This window comes from Delphinapterus leucas, chromosome 13 (genome assembly GCF_059928025.1).
Source record: "Delphinapterus leucas isolate spDelLeu-1000000601 "Yukka" chromosome 13, BTC_Dleu_Yukka2, whole genome shotgun sequence".
Classification (NCBI taxonomy): Eukaryota; Metazoa; Chordata; class Mammalia; order Artiodactyla; family Monodontidae; genus Delphinapterus; species Delphinapterus leucas.
This window is the reverse complement of record NC_143141.1, coordinates 59,211,875-59,228,553: the sequence shown is the minus strand read 5'-3', so window position 1 is coordinate 59,228,553 and position 16,679 is coordinate 59,211,875. Positions and strand designations below refer to the sequence as shown.

Below are 16,679 nucleotides of genomic sequence, written 5' to 3'. Positions count from 1 at the left end.
GGGAAACTATTCCCTAAATCTCGGTTTCTAATTAAAGAATCACTTATCCAAATGAAAAATGTAGGTTAGCTAATCCTACTCAGACAGTAAATCTCCAAAACAATTTCTTAATAATAGTTTATCAGGAAAATTAAAATCCATTGAACTTGTTTAATCCAGTGGAATACTTCTCTTTCATGATTCTTCCAGTTATACTGAAGGACCTCACACTCAAAAACTTAACAGTGCAACATGGCTCCACCTTCCCCCTCTGGGCTCAGAAGGGTTGGGCGGAATATCTCACAGGGCAGAGAGCTTAGGGTGTGGGTGAAGTGCCTCTTTCTACAACTACCCAGATTCTTGGGAGGAGTGGCCCACAGAGTAGATTTCCTGCATGGGTGGAGTCAGACACTTTCCAAAAAAAACAAAACAAAACAAAATAAAATACTCATGGACCTTGAAAGGGGGGTACAGGGGAACTGACAAACATGTCCCAAAGAATATCAGACTGCCGAAATAATCTCTGCTGAGAGATCCTCTTTCTCCACACATCATTTAAACAGTGATGCCCCCAGGAGTCTATCCTCACCCGTCTGGGTTCTCTCATTCACTTTCTGGCATAAAATACCATCTCTCACGGACGACTCCTTTATCCAGCCCAGAGCTCATTCATATGCTCCAGACCCAGGATATTGAACTGCTTGATGAATATGTTCCACTGGATGTCCCTCGGGCATCTCAAAACAGATACAGTAACTGAACTCAGTATGTCCCCCATCCATCACCAATCTGTTTTTCCTCCTAAATCTTCACCTCTGTAAATGGCACCATCAGCCCCAGACACTGTCCCAAGCCCCAAATCTGCCATCATCTCATTATCTTTCCTCTTCTGTGGTCTCCTCATTTTTCATTAAATACTGTTAAACGGACTGTCTTAATATCTCTAATCAACATGCCCTTCTCCACTGTCCTTGCCTACCCTCTTTCTGACCTGCACTCATCTCTCACCACCCAGTTTATCCAGAGTTTCCCAAAGTGTGTTCCTTAAAACATAGTTCTTCATAAACTACTCCATAAAAAGGATTCCGTAATTCAACACTTTAAGAGAGTAACTACACTGTGACTGGAACGTCACAGTACCTATCAGCATGTTAGAGTCTTCAAGAAATCCTGGATTGAACAAACGTGTTCACACCAACCTTTTACCACTGTCATCTGTCCTCCTGGCTCCCTTTTCTTCCTTTACTGTTTTCTTGGCTAACTTCTACTTATCCTTCAAGCTCAGGCCCTGATTCTTATAGGAAGCCTCCTCTGACAGCAGGTACTCATCCCTACTCTGCGCTTCCAAATCTCTCCTTGCATGCCTCTACACAGAACATTCATGCCAATGGTGTGTACTTTCCTGTATGTCTCTTTCCCTTGACTGTGAGACCCTTAAAGGAAAAGACTTTGACTTATTTATCTTTCAACACCTAGCACATTACCTGGCATGTAGCAACGGGTGAATAAACACTGCTGAGTAAATGAATGGAAATAATAGCAAAATGTATTATCATTTACTCTATGCCAGGCACTCAATCTCCTTGCATGTATTAATTCACTTACTCCACCCCAAAGCCCTGTGAGGTGAGTGCTAGTTGTTTCCCCCATTCGATACATGTGGCAACTGAGGCAGAAAGAATGAATAAGTTTTATTATTTCTCCAATATGATCTTACTTTCTTATCTCCAGCAGGGTAAATATGAGTAATTTTAATCTACTTCTTAGGAAAGAGGATGTGATAAAACCAGTGGAAAGCTGTTTGACAGGACGTTGTTACTTTTAGAAATATTGTATATTACAGAACAAAAAGCTTTAATGTAATGGCAAAATAACTGGATTAGGAGTCATATCTGAATTTGACCACCAGCTCTGCTTCATACTAGATATGAGACATGTAGCAAATTAATAATATAAATTCCAAGTGTGTTATTTAGAATGAGGACAATAATACTTATTGAGTATTCCAACAAGGATTACATGACATAAGTATATGAAAGTCCTTTGCAGCTTTTATGTTATAAAGTTGGGTATACTGATGCTATTACCTTCACAAACAATACAATGGAATGATATCTGACTCCCCATATACCAAGTATTTATAATTGATTACTGTATTTTTTTAATTTTTATTTCCCTTGTGGATAAACTGGTCCAAATAAGTGGAAAAGTTTTCAATCTACATAGAGATTTCTACTGAAAGTTAAAAAACTTTCTACTAAATTGAACCAATCAAACTACATCTGTTTTGAGGCTCACAGTATAAACTGGGAAATAACAAAAATCACTGAGAATTAATAAAAAAAAAATCTTGACGAAAGTCTTAAAAATTTCAACAAAACCATGACCAGCACAACTGACTAAATTATCTACACTGTAGAGACTGTCTACACTCTACTGTCACTAATGGAATCTTATATAATATAACCAGTGCTCTCAGCCCTACAAACTATGAACAGCTCAATAGATAAATCTCAATAAGCCTCCACATCAAACAGACTGGAAGAAATCAAAAGACCGCTGAGCTAAGCCAGACCAGGCTGATATTTTGGTTTATTGGTTAACTGTTATGTTTGGAAACGCATAAAGCTTAATTGCGAGGCTTGAGGTGTATGTCAAAAATGCCTGACTTAAGTAGAAATTCAGATCATAGCATCTGTCACTAGTTAAAATACATGGAGCTCTTTATCCAGGATGTTTTTTGTTGTTTATATTTTCAATAAATGAAAATAACCCAGTCACATGGTGACTAAATATGAATCATTGTTTCAGCATTTTGAGAAGGGTTTTTAAATCCCAGGTGTAAATTAGGGAGTAACACTGTTGTTAATCCAAGCCATGTGAAAGTTAAAAAAGGGGGAAATCTGGTTTAGTTTATGACTTCTTGTGGTATTAACCATAGGTTTCTCACAAATATTAATGAATACAACACTTTGAAACACTATATGGAAAAGTGAAATCCAGTGGTGTTATTTGGATATTTTTACCATTTTCTACTGAATAACTAACTCCATTTGGCTGAACAAGCAACAAAAGTAAACATTTCTTAAAGGCCCTAGGAGAAATAATTTCTTCTAGCAAAGGTCCAGTAAAGGTTTCAGTAAAAAAACAGAAAATGAGGTCTTCATCACTGCCTTGCCCTCGTTTTCACTGCTACAAAAGCTACTCAGCTATACCTAACCAATCTGTATTTACACAGTGCTTTAGGATATACATCAAACTTAAAACACAATCCCTCCCCTTAAGAACCTGGAATTGATTTGAGAGTACCTAACTAATTCATAAGAAGCAGTACCAACACAAGAAAGAGACGGCACACGTCATTTGGGGTACACCAGGAAGAGGCCTAAGGAAAGGGAGACCAGTGAGTGCTGGGATGACCAGTTTATTCGTTCAGTTAATTTAAAAACAATTCCCACTGAAAGAGAGCCTCCTATACACCAAGCGTCACTACACCAGGCCCTTTATGAGCATTACCATGCTTACTCCTCACAGCAACTTGGGAGGCAGATCCTAGTATCATCCCCAGTATACGATGATGCTGAGATAAAGAAAGTGAGGCTCAAGGGACTAAACTTGCCCAAAGTCAGAGCCAGAAGTTAAATCTAGAGCTGCCTAACTCAACATGCATTTTCTTAGCAACATCAATAGATCATTTCTTTACCTCCTATGTAAGGCAGACCCTTTACAAGGCACTGGGGCCAAAAGGGGCATCAGACACAGGCCCTGCTCTCAAGGAAGCCATAGTCAGGTCAAGGAAAACTTCCTAGAGGAAAAAAAGATTCAGGTTGAATCTCAAAGGATGGGAAAAATCAGCATACGATAAGTAGATGAGAAGGGACAAGCATTTTAGGAGCAGAAAAAGCATGAATAAAAGCAACAAAAAGGAAAATCTCAAAGGAATGGTAGGCAGATTAGCTTGATTAGAGTATATGTATTTGTTGGTAGAAGTTTAATAAATATTTGTGGGTTTGACTAACAGGAGATAAGGTGAAAAGGGCAGGTTCAAATTATATAGGGCCCTGAAAGCTAAGCTGAAGAAAATACAATTAACCAACAAATAATGTGGGCAAATGTTCAACCTTATTAGTAAGAAAAGCAATATAAATTGAAACAACATGGTAATTCCCCCCCACATACATTCGTTTAAATTTGCATTAAAAAAGAATAATACCCACTACTAGAAAGATTATATGTGCTGGCAAATTTGTAAATTGATATCTTACTTAAAAGAAGTCTGGCTATCAGTTTCATGGAATGTTTATATTCCTTAACTCTGTACTTCCATTTCTGATCATTTATCCTAAAGAAATAATCCAAAAAAATGGGAGAAGCTAAAATGTATGAGGTTATTCCCTGTACCACTTTGCATAGTGTGGAAAAATAAGATGGACTGTAAATGATCAATGGTAGAGAGCTGGTTAAAACAAAACAAAAAAAGGTTTAACAAAAAGCACAAAGGCTAATCAAAGGGGCAGAGACCTTAGACCATGGGCAACAGAGAACTAATGAAAATTCCTGAGTAAGAAGGTGACAAGGGGAAACTGTTTTTCAAGATTAATTTAACAAATCTGACAATATATAAAAAGAATCTGAAGACTAGTTATATTACTTTGTTGCCAAGAAATCACACCAAGGAGAATCTATCTGTAAGAAATAACCCTACATGTTAAAATACTTCCTAAAATAAAGATACTCACCACACCATTATTAAAAATATTTTAAAAACTAAGGGAAAACTAAATGTTTAATAGTAAGAGAATTATTAAGTTAACCATGATTTGTCCATCGTAAGGAATGCTACTTAAAAATGCTAGAGGGACTTCCCTGGTGGCGCAGTGGTTAAGAATCCACCTTCCAATACAGGAGACACGGGTTTGAGCCCTGGTCTGGGAAGATCTCATATGCCGCGGAGCAACTAAGCCCGTGCGCCACAGCTACTGAGCCTGTGCGCCGCAACTACTGAAGCCCATGCACCTAGAGCCTGTGCTATGCAATAAAAGAAGCCACTGAAATGAGAAGCGCACCGCAACGAAGAGAAGCCCCCGCTCGCTGCAACTAGAGAAAGTCCACGCACAGCAAGGAAGACCCAACACAGCCAAAAAATAAATAAAAATACATTTAAAAAAAATGCTAGGAAGAGTGGTATTATACACAAAACCAAGAAAGATCATTACATTTCAATTTAATTGGGGGTGGGGGCAAGAAGAGATTTCTAGAGAAAGAAACCTCCATAGAAAATGCCATGAATCCCCTGGAATTCAGTTTCCATGGGTGAACCCACCAGTTTGGCAGTGCATGGCAGCACAATGTTGAAGGCAGTCAGGGCTGAAAACATGAAGGAAAAGAACAAGCAAGTATTTGAGAATGATATGTCCATCTGTAGAAAGGGCTACAACTTATAAATGATCATCTGACAATTGAAATACATTTTCCAAAGACATAAATATTATAAATAGTGGCACTGCAGATAACCCACAGAAAATATATTTACTTCTCCTTTGAAACACTATACTTTTACAATGATAAAATGTTAAAGCCTATGTTATTGCAGTATTAGTAACTAATCGAAGCAAGAGAACACCATTGAAAGAGAAGTTCTCTTTCACTTCCCTAAAATGTTGAAGCTTAAGGAAAATTAAGTTGGCTTAATTAAAAGCAGAAAGGAGAAAGAGATGATGACTTATGGTGTGTTTCTGGGAAAATGGGGGCGTTCACCACCGTCAGAGGCCAGTGACACTGTTTTAGTACAGAGAATTTCATTTCCAAATACAGACAGGGGACGCATATCACTAATACTGCCCTCTTGTTTACTGGTCATGATCTGAATCATTGCTTGTCCCACAGATAGAACCAAGGCAAGATAAAGAAATGGTCACATGAGTCTTTCCCGCCTAAATGGTAGAAGAACTGGGATGGGAAGGAGGAACGGTCTAGAAAGGATGAGTGTGTGAAGAGTGTGAGCTCTGCAGAGGCGCACTTACGCAGTGGCAGGGAAGAGAGGAAATGGGAGGAGTGGCACATGCAGGCTCCTCCCCCAAGAGAGAGGAAAGGAGCTAACAGAGTACTCAGGGCTTTCCACCTTGAACTACAGTTGAGTTCAAGTCTTAGCTCACTTCTTCCACTATTCTTCAAATACATAGACCATATTTTATAAATGTCTATACTCCCCTCAGTGCTCAGTCTTGAACGTAGTAAGCATGTTTGTTGAATAAATGATGAAGAAAAAAAAATGTTGGACCATCTAAACAGACCACCAACTATAAAAATGAAACCAGTGGCCTAAAAGGAGGGCTTGGATTGTAGGGGGTGAAAATGGGGATCAAGTGAATTAAAGGGAGGAAGTGTGTAACTGACCATTTATATGTATCTAAATCAGTTGTTCACAAGAGTCATCATAGAGATAAACAGAAGACAAAGATGTGTTAGGAGCAATGGATGGCTCTAGGAATGTGTTTATAGAGTAGAAAATTCTAGACGTCCAAGATTTAGCACCTGGATCAGACTTGCTGATCCTTGTCAAAGGTAGCCAGTCTGACCCCATCTTCTGCTGAGCCGGGCTGGTCTGCCCTGACCTAGACAGCCTCTTGTTCCACTTCTATAAAGGCAGTTTGTACAGAACAAAACGCTAACAGTTTGGAAAGACAGAAAAGAAAAAAACCTGGCAGATAGAGAAAGAGAGATTGTTCAAGACAGTTGGCCTAATTTGAATTCAGAGGCCCCAACATTAAAATACTATGTCCAATTTAAATAGAATAGGGATTTCTGGTTAATAAATTAAAATAATTAAGTACCAATTCCAATAAATTTAGAAAGATCATTTGACTTCACACCATTTGGCCCTACAATAACAAAATCAATGTTGTAATATACAGGTCAAACTCCGAAGTGAATTAGAGTTCATAATAAAAAACAATGTTAACATTCTGTTAGCTTGTTAGAGATTAGCTATGAATCAGGGAGATATTTCATATTGCAGAGTAGCATTTTCTGACTTAGAAAAGTCATTGTATTTTATTTAGCATCTCTATTTTAAAGCTCTACAAAACTTTTTTCATGTGTGAAGACAAAACTTTGTTCCTGAGCGAAAATTTTATAATGAAGGCTTGCCTTCAGAAGTGAATTATACAGAACCACATATCCAGACACTTTTACTACTTCATATATTTTAAAAATTATATGGAGGAATTGCACAAATAAAGGAAAAAAATACACTTTCCTATTAGGCTAAAATACTACATATATTATTATTTATCTTCCTAATGAAATGGAAACATTTTCACAGCTTTTGAGATACCCTAGAAGAATGTAGCAGCAGACATCATTAGTCACCTAATAGAAATCCATTCCCTCATCCCATCCTTCCTTTAACAGTATTTGACTCTGGCTGGGTATTCACCCTTCTCTGAGTAGTCATATGCTTCAGGGAGAGCTGACACCAACCCCAGCTCCAACTGGAGAATCCTAATTAGTCTAAGCTAATTATGGTGGATCCATTTCCCTTGTCAGGGATAAGCTGGGGCATACGAAGATGTTAACTCTGCCAAAAAGATGTTAAGGAAAGTCTGTAGAGTGTCGTGTTGACAGCATGGGAACACATACCAGAGGTGGTGCTGTCATTCTCAAAAAGGAATAGGGATGCCACAAGGCCACTGAATGTTGCATCTACTGCATCTAGATGTGATGGCTGGAACTGCGGCCATCTTGAAACCATGAAGTACGCTTGCCTGAGGCCAATGCCTTCACATCCAGGATGGCACAGCAAAAAACTGAAAGAACCTGGGTCTCTGATGACATTATCAACCTGGAACGAATCAATCCCCCTTAAAACTTCTTGGTTATGTGTGAGATAATAACTTTTCCTTATTGTTTAAATTTTGATTTGGGTTTTCTGCTACTTGCAGCCAAAAGCATTCTAACTGCTTCAAGTCTGAATTATTGCAAGCCTCTGTTTAAATATTAACAAATGGAGCTGTTATTTGGGAGATGAAGGACAACAACAGGGTATGCTGCTAGCAAGACATACAGACCAAAGCTATGGAACTCAGCCATCCTAGTAGATCCTAAGGCCTTACTTATTATATTTCAAAGCTGGTTACTGTTCTGTTCCCCTCTCCCTACCTGCCTTTCCAACACACACACACACACACACACAAACACACACACACACACAGATATATACATCACACCCTGATGGGCTTGGTACTGACCTTGCTGATCATCAACCAAGGTGTAGGCCCTATTTCCCCCATTATCAATGATCAAGGCTTTGGGGAAAGGAACGTTATCTTCTTCTGACAAAATGGTAGAAGAAACTGATTTAGGATATAAAGTTCATTCTCCCAAAGAGGCACTTTATTTATGTATTTTTAATTTTTAAAATAAATTTATTTATTTATTTATTTATTTATGTCTGCGTTGGGTCTTCGCTGCTGCACATGGGCTTTCTCTAGTTGTGGCAAGCGGGGGCTACTCTTTGTTGTGGTGCGCAGGCTTTTCATTGAGGCGGCTTCTGTTGTTGCGGAGCATGGGCTCTAGGCGCGTGGGCTTCAGTAGTTGTGGCTCGCGGGCTCTAGAGCACAGGCTCAGTAGTTGTGGCGCATGGGCTTAGTTGCTCCGCAGCATGTGGGATCTTCCCAGACCAGGGCTCAAATGTGTGTCCCCTGCATTGGCAGGCAGATTCTCAACCACTGCGTCACCAGGGAAGTCCCCAAAGAGGCACTTTAAATATAAGATTTTAAAAGGTCTAAGATTATGAAATTTTCATTGATTCATATTTATTTACCACCTACTGTATGCCAGGATACCATTTTAAATCTATATCTGGTGGACTTCCCCAGATATAAATTCCCCAGATATAAGTTCTTTAACTTGGGGAAATACTGCAGGTTACCTCCCACTCTTGAAGAGTCACAAAAACCACTGTAGCATATTAAATGTTCTGAGAAGTCCTGTCATAAAGAAAATTTTATTTAATCCAGCATTTCCAAAACTTACTTGACTTTATAATTTACTTTTCAATAAATATCTTTTTAATATCTTGAGGAAGCTAGTAATCCTTAAAACATAAGGCATATTCCCCTCTAATATAGCCACTACTCAATTCAGAAGTAACAAAAAGAATAAATGCTGAAAAAGAACCACACCAAGCTGGAACCGAGCTTTAATAATCTACAGAGAGTATCAGTTATTCCTACGTAACTTTCTTCCAGGGTCTTGCATCATATTCTCCAATACTACCAGCGGGGGACACAGAATGCAATCACTTCTCAACTGATTCCTAAAACAATGCCTTTATCATGGAACACTCCAATACTAAAACTTATAAATGATTCATAATGTTGTGTAAAATTCAAACCAGGCTCCTTGGCTTATTTGTTTTACTCATTGATATAGCCCCAGCACATGGCTCAGTGCTTACACAGAATAGATGGTCAGTGAATCCTTGGCTCTAGGAATAAATGACTAAATGGATGAACGGATGAATATTTCCATCATGTGCTTTGTCCTGGTCTGGTTTATCTTCTAACTTTCTCAGACATATACAACATGTGTTCCAACCTCGATATCTTTGTTCATGCCTATATAAACTCATATGCAACATCCTCCTCTTTACCTATTCAAATCCTATCCATTTCTTCAAATCCAGATTAAGCCTGACTCCTGCACGAAGCCCAACCTCATCCTCCTCTGACCCCCTCATCCCCTGACATTATCAGAGTTTGATACTCATTTTTCCTAAGCTAGCTCACATGTTGGTCTTCTCTCTCAGTAAATGATAAAATCCTTGAAATCCAAGACCATGTCATAAACTACTTTTGTACATATTAGAGTGGCAAGGCACATAGTAAATATTCAATGAAAAAATTTTATTGATTGTATTTTATTAAAAGTTTGGTGTGTAACAAGAATAGTTCAAAATTCCTGGAATTTCTAAACTATCCATTACTAAAATCAATAGTTATAAGGACCAAGTTCTGAATAGAGAAGAAATATTATCCAAGTTCTAAAGAAACTGTTCCCTCTGGTTTTAACCTCTTTGACTCCATTTTCTCATCTGGAAAAGAGCTCTGTGGTATTTCTCTGCAGGTATTGAATGAGCAACAAATACTGCTTGTAAAACCCCTGATAAATGAAGACTTTATCTCATAGTCCTGGAAGAAATCCTGACGTCCTAAATTATGTAATCCTGGTATTACATTATATTAGTCTGGTTCATATAAAATGTAAGCTACAAAAATACCAAAGCTAAGAAAAAATATTTACTCATGCTTTTACTGAGATGCAGAAAGAGGATGCACGCATTGCCAAAATTCCATAGAACATGCTCAAACTAAGGCAACAATGCCTTAGTTATTAAAGAAGGCAATGGCCTGAAGCAGTACTTAGGAACAAAGATTACTTCGTCCCCGCAAGAGTCAATATTTAAGAACACAATGACTAATTCCCACTTCAAGTTCATGAACATATTTCTTTTTAAGAGCTTCTTTTTGGTTAAAATTTTTATTTGTGGTTTTCCTACCTGTGATCCATGAACCTAAGAATGAACAAAAACTTGAAACATGAAACTCTCCAGTAGGCCAAAGTGTCAGAATAGACTTAATTCTGATTTTAAGAACTTCTCAACAAGAGTTACACAAGACTTGTACTTAACTTCTCAGTCTCCAAGAATACACATTTACCTACTCTGCCTAAAGAACCAGATTGAATGTTCTGTAAACAACTGTGGAAAATGCATGAATGATACCTCCAGACCGTATCAAAACACTGGGGCTCTTAGCTTAATTTCAAATTATTTGAATCCAAACTAGTATTATTGTTGCTAATAGAAACTCCATTTATAAATAATCAGCTAAAATTTTTAAATGTTCTAGTTGAGCTTACTGTGAGCTAAAAGTAACCATTAACTTTATTTCCAGCACTAGCTGTGTGACCTTGAGCACCTCAATATTCACATCTGCAAAATGAGAATGGGACTGGATGGCTTATGTCCTCTCAAATATAAAAACTAATATAATAATGGTTATTATTATAATAATCATTAAATATATGAATGAAAAATGTAAGCAGAGATTTGGAAAAACATTAGGTTAAGCCTAAAAGACATCATACAATAGAAAAAGATGATCACAAACCCCCCAAATCCTCTCCCCATAGCACGGCACCAAACTATCATCAAATACCAGAGTTTTGTAGGTAAATAAATGGCTCACTGGCCACACTGATATCCTACTGGGGGTAATGAAAAGGTCTTAAAATCAACTTGCCACATGGCAGATGTGAGAGTCCCGGCTCCACACTGAGACTTTGGTGAAGTGCCTCATTTCCCACAGTCTCAGGATGTAAAATCTAAAGCCACACTCTCAAAAATGACTCACTGCTCATAAGGGGCTGTGTGTGCCGGTGGATAAATCCGCATGTGCTCTGCAGATGTAGCTGGATTTGGGTTCTAGTTCTACCACTTTCTGGCTGTATGACCTCGGGCAAATAGCTCAATCTCACCAACCCTAGTTTATTCCTGTGTGAAATTAGAAAGACTCTATCTACTCTGCAGGGCTGTGATGAAGGCTGAAATAGACACTTATAAAGAATTTGGCACATGCCAAGCAAGCAAGTAGGCGCTAAGGATATGCCATCTCCCTTCACTTCTCCATTCCTTTTACACAAGTGGAATAGAGACTCTAGCGCCACAGGTAACTGCCATATTCTTCATTAGACTGTCAGTTTCCCTAGGGCCAAGAGTATGTCTGATTCATCTTTGGATCCCAGTGCCCAGCAGAGGGCCCAGAGTGAAAATGCAATATAAATGCTTGCTAAGTGGAGAAGACGAGAACCCACTGGGTCTGAGGATGTTAAGGTTATCCTGGCCACAGTCAAAAGAAAATTCTGATCTTCAGTTTGGCCAAATAGGCACTTGCTACAAACTACTATGTAGTTCAAAGCAAATAAGCTATTCTGAATTCTAATAATTACATTCTCTAAAATTTAAAAACCTAGTTGCCCTACAGCTCCCAATTTTAGTTTTGAGAATCCAATTCTTTCCTAAACAATGGAGTGGGTAACCACAAAAACTTGTGGAATCTCTTTTCCTAGAAAACATGAAGAACAGGAGAGAAGCCAATCTGTCTGGAAACTGCTTCAAAATCTGTCTCTAAGCAAGGGGCTAGACTAGACTAGATGTCCCTCAGAGGATCCTTCCAGACCTACACCACTAAGATGTTAAGGGAAATAACTAAAGCAATTCTCTGTTATTTATACCCAGGAAAATAAAACAAATACAATTTAACATCTCCTAACATAGTCATTATAAATAATTTTACTTAGACCTGGTGATCCTTTTACAAACATTTTCCTCTTAAACTGTATTGAATCATCCTAGGCTATTAATTTGAATATGAGCTCTCTCTAACAAGACAGAATTGAGATTGTACTTAACACTGAAAACAAGATTATTCTTTTGTTCCTCTTTTTCAACCTACCTGTTTCCATGTTCCCCAAAGCTTTACAAGAATCACAGTCCCCCCAGGTGCTCCACTCAACTCTCCCACCAGTGAATTTCTAACGCAGCCATTAATCAGACCACATTGTGTAGCTGATCACTGTATGCTGTCTTCTATTTGTATCTGCTTCACAGCAGATGACAATTCTCGTTTCCCGAGCTGAAACGTAAGCTCCTTGAACAAGGTCCACCTTTTATATTTCTCATGGACTCCTCTACTGTGTCAATATTGAGTTCATGACAAATGCTTACGAATTCTTATTGGCTGACTGATTTAAAATGAAGAGAGAGCAAGAGCTATAGAACACTCTGTACACTGAGCACCTGTATGAAGCTTTGGCAAAGTCTAAAATAAAGCTTTTCAGACTACTACATGTATATTGATATTTGTCCTTTACCTGGGAATAGAACAGTTGAAGGTTAATACACAAAGGGGCTAAAGGGAAAGACCTACAGTTAAAGATCACACTGGTTTAGCTCCTGCCCTGTAAGGAATGAGGAACTACCAAGGTGAGCCCACTCACAGTGCAGATGGAGGCTATTTTGGAATGCCCGGCACACTCCCCACATCACAGAGCTGAGTAGCTTCTGATTCTATCAATACAAAGGATCAATTACTCATTCTGTCGGGCCAAGTCAGTCCGGGGGTAATAAATAGAAAGGAAAGGAGCTTTAGAAAATTTAAATGTAATACCATTATTTAAAACAAACAAGTAAAACATGTTTTCTCATTCTTCATAATCCAAAAGACACATCTAGAACAAGGCTAGTGAGCTCTAGAGTTCAATCATTTCAAGCATACTCTATATACTTATAAATGGGGATGCAGAACCTCTGCTCTTTTCTTTATACATGAAACGGGAACTTCTTGTCCCTACTACCAAGCAGGTACTGTTGTGTTCTAGGCACCGGGAACATAGCAGTTCACCAAACTCATAATTCTAGTAACAATTACGTAAAGCCTAGCTTAGTATATATATATATATTTTTTTTTAATTAGCTTAGTATTTGATAGAAATAAAGAGACTTCAAGGATAGTCCAAATCTCTTATCTTAGAGGAGAAAACCAAGGCCCAGACAGGTTAACTAATTTGTTTCAGTTGGTTATGGCAGGTCTATGGCAACAAAGCCAGGAGGAGAAACCAGATTTCTCATCTCTCATCTAGTAACAAAATTTGCTTATTCAGTAAGCAAGTATTTCTGGCCATTACATGCCAGACACTATGCTAGGCACCAGGTATACAAAAATAAGGATAAGTTACTGACCCTGTACTCCAAAAGCACAGGGGAACTGTAAGACAATGAGATGAATACAATAATAGAAGTGGTAACAGAGAAAAAGCAAACTACATCTCTAATTGCATAGGACTTCCAATATTTTAAAAGAAAATGAACTGTTACTAGTTTGTTTTATTCTCCCTATAGCCCTATGAGTACAGAACACAGATCTTATTATTCCTGGTCTATAGATGGAGAAATTGAAGTGCAAAGCGAGTAAGGGAGTCTATTAAGGTCATCTCCAGTGGTAGCAAAATGCTTAGAAACCAAGTCTGTTTACTCCAGGATAGACTTTTTTTCCACTCGATGGGAAAGGCAGATGTTCTTTTTCTGTCCAGTTCCCTTCTGATCAAGACCACACATTTGTAAGACTGTGCGCAGAACAATCTGTGGCTGTGAAAGTAGACTTCACTGGCCTATGAGGTCTCATTGGCTGAGTTTAGTTATTCGATGGTTGAGTAACCAACCAACGAGACATCATTATTACTAGCATTCTTACAGCGCCCATGATATATACACAGAATAGAAGCAAAAGGTTCTGCCCACAGGGAGTTAATATTGTAGTGGGCAGGTAAATAAATATTTCATCCAAAAGTGACATAATTAAACAAACTACAGCTAGAAGAATCATTACAAATAATGGCAAGTTTAAGACACTAAAGGTTTTGCAGAGCATATCTAGTGGGTCCTGCCGAGTATACTCTTTAAGGGTTAAACAAAGAACAGAAGCCTTGTATATATAATGACATATACCAACCTTCAGGTTATTGAAATAAAAACTCTTACCAAAAATGCTTATCACATTAAAAATAATTAACTTTTTAATACTTTCATTTCACTTTTCAGCTTTATTCAAAACAATTATATGAATATTCTATTTCCCTCTTTCTAAGAAAGTTATATATTTTGTAACCTTTCCTATTTAAGAGGAATGAATTTATAATGGACGTTCACATCAGCAAGCTGTGGCAAAGAGATTACAACGGTGTGGTTTCATTGTGCTATTCTTCCACCCTCCTTCAGATGCAGCCTACATAAAATGAATCTGATCATTTTCTCCTGTATAAAGTAAAATTTGTATACACATCCAAGAATCACTCACTTCATAAAAAGTAAAAGGAAAAAAAGCATTTCTTCATTTTCGAGTTCAGTTTTAAACATTAATTTCACTTGTTTGATAACCTCATATCATATTTTATTTATGCACTATTTATCATGGCCTTATAATATGACCAAACCGTTTTAAACCTTAGCACTTTATTGAATTATTAACAAAATAAGCAAAGCTAAAAAGAAACAAGTATTAGTGATTTCAAACTAGTGACAAGAAGAATTTATTTAGGAACCAGCTAAATAGTAAAAATTACAATCAACCTTTCAAAGGAATAATGTTATCATCATTAGAAATACAACTCAGCTAAAAAAAAAACAACTCTCTAGTATTTCCTTAGTATACTCAAGGAATTCACACTTCCAGCCAACTGCTTTCTATTTAAATATTTATTGAATTTTATAGGGTGATAAATAGCAATTTAAATAACAATTCAGAACTACCAGTAGATTTCATTAGATTTACCAACGGTACATCATAAAATTATTTCATGATATTTTCTCATTCCTAAGACTTAGTTCCATCACAAGAAAATATATTTTAATAAACAAGAGCTTAAAACCTGACTTAAAAGTGTGATCATCAACTTTTTTAGGCAGGAGAGGAATAGGGCCTGATTTATCTCTAGAGCATCAAGAGAAAGACCACTGGGCCAAATCAGATATAGTAAATGAAGTTAAGAAATGATTAAGCATGCAGCGACAGTGACATCTAGTGTTAACAACTGCAAGCCACTAGACTAACACTGAACCCTCCTAAGTGCTAAAGAAACAGCTATTCAAAGCGTCTCTTCTTTAAAAACCAACAAATAGAACTTGTGCATTGTATCTAAAAATTACTCATTATCAAAATATTTCAGTAAGTTTTTTTCTCAGACATTAAAAAAAACCTTAAGAGGAAAATGTCTGAGAGAGTAAACATAACACCGAAGACCTAAAAGTAAAAAGCATTGTTTATTCTGTGTGACCAACATCCGTAACTGCTCCCCTTGGTTAGAGGTTAATGTAAAAGTAATCTGGGACATGTCCCGATGAGTGTACTATAAACATTTAAACTTCCAGTTACTATAAAAACAAAGATATTGCACAAGCTAGTACCTGATGACACATCAAGAAAAAGCAATATAGGACATTTCAGGAATACATGAAGAAGATGTAAATCAAAAACAAAACAAAACGAAAAAACGAACTTTAGCTGTTGCACTGAGAAACAAGCTCTACATTTCAGCCCTTGCTACTCTGATATATATATTTTTGCTGCTTTGAAAGGTCCACTTATTAAACAGTAGATATTTTTGCCCAAGGGATTAGAATTTGGCAGCATAGGTTAATTTACCATAATATTTTTATAGTTTTATGCTCTAGATGAATCTATAAAAGTAAGCAAAATTCCAAAAATTATTTTTGGCCAGGACAATTTTTTTTTTTTTGGCCGTACACGGGCCTCTCACTGTTGTGGCCTCTCCCATTGCGGAGCTCCGGACGCGCAGGCCCTGTGGCCATGGCTCACGGGCCCAGCCGCTCCGCGGCATGTGGGATCTTCCCGGACCGGGGCACGAACCCGTGTCCCCTCCATCGGCAGGCAGACTCTCAACCACTGTGCCACCAGGGAAGCCCCAGGACAATATTTTGTAAAAAAGTAAAGTTAGCGTTAGATGAAGCTTACCTATTTTTTTTGGAAAGTTCATCCTTTCCCCTTTTAACTCCAAATATTCTTGTGATCAACGTACTGAAGAGAAGTGTGGATGAATTTCTCACCTAATGTAAAAATAAA

The 16,679-nt window shown here is 37.7% G+C and overlaps 1 protein-coding gene across 8 annotated transcripts in view; it reads right to left on the bottom strand.

Moving 5' to 3' along the window:
- Positions 1 to 16,679, bottom strand: part of THADA (THADA armadillo repeat containing) — a 312,971-nt gene that overhangs the window by 201,565 nt on the left and 94,727 nt on the right. For all 8 annotated transcript variants that reach the window (XR_016395456.1, XR_002644568.3, XR_016395457.1 and 5 more), the window contains one exon: positions 16,572 to 16,663. Coding sequence is in view for 5 of the 8 variants with exons in the window: in XM_022573955.3 (XP_022429663.2) it covers positions 16,572 to 16,663 (92 nt within the window). In the remaining 3 variants the exon portion in view is untranslated. The remainder of the gene's footprint in view (positions 1 to 16,571; positions 16,664 to 16,679) is intronic.